The 6292-nt window shown below is 36.0% G+C and overlaps 1 protein-coding gene across 1 annotated transcript; it reads left to right on the plus strand.

Annotated features, from left to right (window-relative positions):
• The first annotated feature begins 3861 nt into the window (after window positions 1-3861).
• Window positions 3862-6080, plus strand: LOC120349866. Its single transcript, XM_039421104.1, has 2 exons — window positions 3862-4255; window positions 5979-6080. Exons 1-2 carry the CDS (start codon window positions 3900-3902, stop codon window positions 5989-5991), a joined length of 369 nt encoding a protein of 122 aa, XP_039277038.1. The 5' UTR covers window positions 3862-3899; the 3' UTR covers window positions 5992-6080.
• Window positions 6081-6292: the final 212 nt, after the last annotated feature.

Raw genomic sequence — 6292 nt, forward strand, 5'->3', positions numbered from 1 at the left:
CAAATAAATACAATTCACCGCTTCCTATGAGGAAATAAATAATATTATTAACATACATAAATTGAACACTTATAAATCATATTCAATGACAATAATGAAAATACTCACCCAAAATGGGTATTGAAGATGCGTAGTATAGAGGGAATCAATCGTCATCCTAATTCATCCCATTATTATACAGTTCGTATAAGATATCAATTTTATAAACAATAATATTACTAGTAAAATCCCCAAAAACCCTACAAATAGATTATGTAAATGGTCAAATTAATAGCTATTTCTTATATTCCAATCGTAATCACCTACTGGAATCGATTATTTCATTAACATCAATACAGATAATATTGTTATTAAAATATACGTTTTCACATAAATAATCTTATAAATAAATAAATTATTATATCAAGAATCATCCGTTTCTGAAAAAGAGAAACATTTTATTACATACGAGTCAAGAAAATAATATTCAAGCATAAATCGTATTTGATGATTTTCAAATAGCATTCATTCATAAACAAAAACTCGAGAACAATTCACATCTTTTAATAATGAATCATCGTTAGAATGTCTAGTAAAATTGTCTATCAGAGCTCAATTATATTTCATTGTTTCATCGAAGTAGAAATCCAATTAATTAATTGATTGATTGAAAACTGCATACTATTGTGATTTGAGAATCATCTCGATATCTAGTCGTGAGAAAATGGATTTGATCGCTTCACAAGTCAATACTGATCTCGCAAACAAAATTCTCTAAAAATTCAGTTGTAAGCATGATATTGTTTTTCAATGATTTGGAAAATAAATAATTACATGAATGTTTCATCTCGATTTCTTCTCATCAATTGTCTTTTAAATTAATGAAAGGCAAAGATTTAGGATGAGCGAGGTATAATTGCTAGCATAAAGAAAAGTGCTGGAATAAAGAATACAGTTAGACAATAAAACAATAAACACTTAATTGATGGGATCTCGTATAAAATATTTTTTCAATTTATCTACATGAAAAGCTACATTTTTATAAGTACCTCGTAGCGGAAAAAATATCTCATAGACTTCATCTGTTACTTTCTTTACTACTTCATATGGGCCTGAATATTTTTTGACTAATTTCCTAGACTGTCCTTGTCTTACATCAGGATCGTGGACCATAACTAAATCTCCTGGTTCAAAAATGCAATCTGTTCTATTCCTATCGTAATAGTATTTCTGTTTTTCTTGTGCATCTGATAAGATTGATGGTATCTGTTCTCGCACTTCTTTAAGATTTGCTAATCTCGCGTCTAAATGATAAGTGACGTCGTCATTTTCGGGAAAGATTTTCAAATCTAAAGGAGTAGTGGCTTCAAAACCGTGCAATAAGAAAAAAGGTGTATATTTCAAAGAGCATTGTTTCGAAGTATTGTATGCGAATAAAACTTTCGGCAGCATTTGTACCCACAATTTCCTATTATCGGCTACGTAAGATGTTAGCATCTCTTGAATTGTCCGGTTGGCTCTTTCGGCCAGACCTTGACTTTGGTGGTGACTTGATGATCCTAATATGTGTTTGATTCCAAGCTCAACCATAAGGTCATCGACTTTTTTATTTACAAAATGTGTACCTCTATCGGATCGAATTTCTTTTGGAACGCCAAATCGGTATATTAATTTCCATAAGCATTTAGTGGTATTATTTGCGTCGGCGTGTTTACAAGGTTCAGCTAAAATATATCGGGTCGTTAAGTCAACAATCGTTAGAATGTATGAATAGCCCATTGAGCTCTCTAACGGACCGATGTAGTCCATCATGATACTTGAGAAAGGCTTACTATCACACTTGATGGGTGATAAGAAACCTTGAGGCTTCGTAGTAGGGGTTTTTCTCTCTTGGCAATTTTTACATGATCTTACATAATTCGCAATGTTTTCATACATATTTTCCCAATAATATTTCGATGATATTTTCTCATGGGTTTTATAAAAGCCGGTATGTCCACCTGTTAAGGAATCATCATGGAATGTTTCAAGGATTTTATTGATAAGAGATCGGGGTACGAGAAGTTTCAATTGATTGGTATGCCCATCAAATTTCTTCAGATAGACAATGTCTTTTTCGATCGTGTATTTTCTCGCCTTTCTAATCGTAGCTGTATCACTATGATTTATTGCATCATATATTTTTCTTATACTCTCATCATTTTTCTGTAAAGTCTTTATGTCTATTTCTTCTATTTCGAATATATTGTAGTTTTCGTCCTTTGTGAGATCAGTTATATCCTTCTCTAGTGGATATCTACTCAGGGCATCAGGTACGTGCATTTGGGCTCCTGGTTTATATTTCAAATCGAACGTGAACTCCGTTAATTTCATAAGTAACTTACTGACTCGAATACTGGGGTTTTTCCAAGTTTTATAGTATTGCAAACTAGCATGATCTGTGTAGATTGTAAACAATCGGCCAATTAAGTATTTTCTGAAATAATTTACACAATACACTAATGATAGAAGTTCAATCTCTCCTACTGCCCAATTCTCTTCATGTTTTGCCAGTTTTCTGGAAACAAAAGCTACTGGATGTAATTTTCCATTGTCATCTGGCTGCGAGATAATGCCCCCTATTCCAACTCGAGAAGCATCTGTGTGTACCACTACCTCCTTATCATTATTAAAATGATGAAGTACGGGTTGTGATAAAAGTTTGCTTTTTATTTCCGAGAATGCGTTCTGCTGATCTTCTTCCCAAGTGATTGGTTTATTCTCGTTATTTTTAGATATCAGATTTGTTAAGGGTCTTGCAATTATAGCGTAGTTTTGAATGAATTTTCGGTAAAATCCACTAAGACCAAGAAATGCTCTGACATCTTTGACAGTTTTGGGTATAGGCTACTTTTCGATAGCTTCCAAGGTTTCGGAAGCGGGTTGTATCCCTTCCTTTGAGACAGTGTGTCCAAGTACTTTAATTTTTCGGTAGAAGAAGTGACATTTAGATGTATTCAATTTTAGTCCTACGTCTTGCAATCTTTTCAAGGTTTTCTCGAGCTGTTGATATTGCTTATCAAATGATTCTCCATAGCTAATGATATCGTCCAAGTAAATCAAAACTCCTCTATACAAATAATCATTGAATACTTGGTTGATTGCTCGTTGGAAAGCATTTGGAGATGTTCTAAGACCAAAAGGTAGTCTTTTGAACGTGTACAGCCCTTTATGAGTTGCAAATGCTACATATTTTCGACAATCTTCGTGTAATGGCTGTTGGAAAAATGCTTGTCTGATATCTAGGGTGGAAAAGTAATCCGAATTGTCAAGAGAATCAAAAATTGTTTGAAGAAGGGGAAGGGGATATCTATCCGGTAATATTTTCTCGTTCAACATTTTATAGTCTACAACCAATCTGAATCCACCGTCTTTTTTAGAGGGTCTCCCATTTGGGTAGAGTGAGTGCCAAATTAATTATATTATTTTTATCTGAGGGTATATCTTGTCAATATTATTTGAAATCATATTTTATCTTTTGAAAATAATTCTTTTTAAATTATCAATAAATATTATATTATTCATTCTACATTTAATTATTTTACAATTAAAACCTTTCTCATGAGATAAAGAGTAAGATCCAAATTTAACCTCTCGTTAGGGAGATGTCGGGCTGGTTGATCTGCTGTAGATGTTTCCAGGTCCCGTCCTTACCATCGACTGCCAGAGCCTCTCATTTTTTCCATAATTTTACTTGTCATGAATTTTCACCGTCGTCAACAATTTATCTATTCATTGTGAAAATTCATGGCAAATAATAAAAATTATGTAGTTCTATTACACTACACCAGGATCCTGCCCTGAAGTTTGGTCTAGTGGATCAAAAGCTGCCATACTATCTATACAAGCCACTTTCTGTACTTGAGAATGATACACACAAGATGTATTGGGATCGCTCTGTGCTGACTGACAGGACAGTTGTGCACAACCGGCCAGACATTATCCTCATGGACAAGACAGCCAGGGAGACTATTTTGATTGATGTTGGCATATCATGTTGCCACAACTTGGAACAATATTACAATGAGAAAATATCCAAGTATCTCCCCCTGGCTGCTGAAATCAGGGATGTCTGGAAGCAGGAAAAAGTTACAGCTGTCCCTATAATCATCTCTACTGTTGGAGTGATCAGGCAGAAGGTTTCAGCGAACCTCAGTCGCCTTGGTGTCTCAGGGAGTGCAAAACATGGAATTCAAAAGGCGGTTGTACTCAGCACGGTATCAATGATTGGATCCTTCTTAAATTTGACAGGATAGAGATGTACCAAAGTCTTGTCAATGGCCGACTTAGGTTACAATAAAAAATGCTCACTTTGTAAGTGATGAAATAATTGAATAATAATAATAATAATAACAACAATGACTCTCCTGACCCCCTGATGCAATTGGTCCACGATCATGAAGTTGCAGGGGTGGGGGCCTTCCTATATAAGGCAGCACAGCATGCCGCAGATGCCCTTGGTCTCGATTTCAACACTGACAGGGAGGAAGGGCTTCAGCCTAATCAACTAAGGGCTAGAGTAAAGACTGCTGAGTCTAGACTTCTTTTGCGGCAGCATAAGGACAAGTCCTTGCATGGTGTCTTCTATAGGCATATCGAGGAGCAGGGCTTGTCCAAAACGCTGACTTTTGCTTTTATGAAGTCAGCCGCCCTGAAATCTGAGACTGAAGGTTTCATACTGGCATGCCAAGATGGTGTCATCAACACCTTGTCATACCGCAGCAGAGTAATGCACATTGATGTCCCAGATATCAGTTGCAGGGTGTGTCATAGAGCACCAGAAACGATCATGCACATCTTATCATCGTGCTCTGTTCATGCAGCTGTGGACTACATCCATAGACATAATGCTGCTCTGCGAGTGCTCTATTACCATGTTAGACACTCATATGGTATTGACAAAACACCAGTGCTGCCGTATGCCCCAGGGGAGATTGAGTCTGTTGTGGGGAATGAAAGGTGGCGAGTGTATTGGAATTACTCATTCTCCATCACCAGGCTTTTAAGAGCCACAAAGCCTGATGTTGTCCTCCTTGACATAGTGGCAAAGACAATGTATGTAATCGAGTTCTCAGCACCAGCTGAAGGCATCATTGTCAGCAAGGAGGAGGAAAAACAGGCAAAATATCAAGACCTATTCATAGAGCTGCACAGTCTTAACCCAGGCTACTCCATAAGAATGGTGGTGTTGATTATAGGAGTTTTGGGTGGCATGAGACCCTCGTTTTTGGTCAACCTAAAAACCATTCCAGCCTGTGAGAGCTGCTACTGCACTCGCAGGTCAAATGCAGAAGGCTGTCATCCTTGGTTCATTACGTCTACTCAGGGCAAATGATTTAATGGTAACGTACCCAGTATGATTGTTTACCACATGGACATGTGGAGCAATCACTCTGGTAAAATCGCTTGTCACTCTCCTTTGGGGGTCGGAGCCCAGGGGAAGAGTGGTCAAGCAAAACCTCAAACAGGATAATAATAATGAAAATGATAATAATAAAAATAATAATGATAATAATAATAATAATAATAATAATAATAATAATAATACAGTCTTAATAGATGTAGGCATTCCATGCTGCCATAACATGGAACACTACTACAGTGGAAAGATTTTTAAGTATCTCCCCCTGGCAGCTGGGATAAAGGATATCTGGCATCAAGAGAAAGTGGAAATCGTACCAGTCATAATATCTGCAGTTGGATTGATGGGGAAAAAAGTGACTGCAAACCTAAGTCATCTGGGTGCCTCGAGAAACAAGATCTACTTGATGCAGAAGGCAGTGATGCTCAACACTGTATCAATGGTTAGGGCATTCTTAAACCAAGCAGCAGAATGATTCATCAAAGTCTTGTCGTAGACCGATTTTGATAAAAAACTCACATAGTAATGTGATGAAAAATGAAAATAATAATAATAATAATATTAATACTCAGCACGGTATCAATGATTAGATCCTTTATTTGACAGAATAGAGATGTACCAAAGTCTTGCCAACGGCCAACTTAGGTTACAATAAAAAATGCTCACTTTGTAAGTGATGAAATAATTGAATAATAATGATAATAATAATAATAATAATAATAATAATAATTGAAGTGATGTAAATCACGTCAATAATAATAATAACAATATTACAATTCACTAAAGTTTAACATACCAGTAGAGAGCAAAGAACCAATGAAATGAAAAGAACGGCATGAGCTTCCATGATTGTTGATGAGTTATCTATAAATTTTGAGAGATGAACTCAAGAAGTTGACAGTATTCAGCAGC

This window comes from Nilaparvata lugens, chromosome 2 (assembly GCF_014356525.2).
Source record: "Nilaparvata lugens isolate BPH chromosome 2, ASM1435652v1, whole genome shotgun sequence".
Classification (NCBI taxonomy): Eukaryota; Metazoa; Arthropoda; class Insecta; order Hemiptera; family Delphacidae; genus Nilaparvata; species Nilaparvata lugens.

Coding starts and splice junctions, on each gene's coding strand:
- LOC120349866 (XM_039421104.1), top strand. CDS start 3,900: ATGTATTGGGATCGCTCTGTGCTGACTGACAGGACAGTTGTGCACAAC.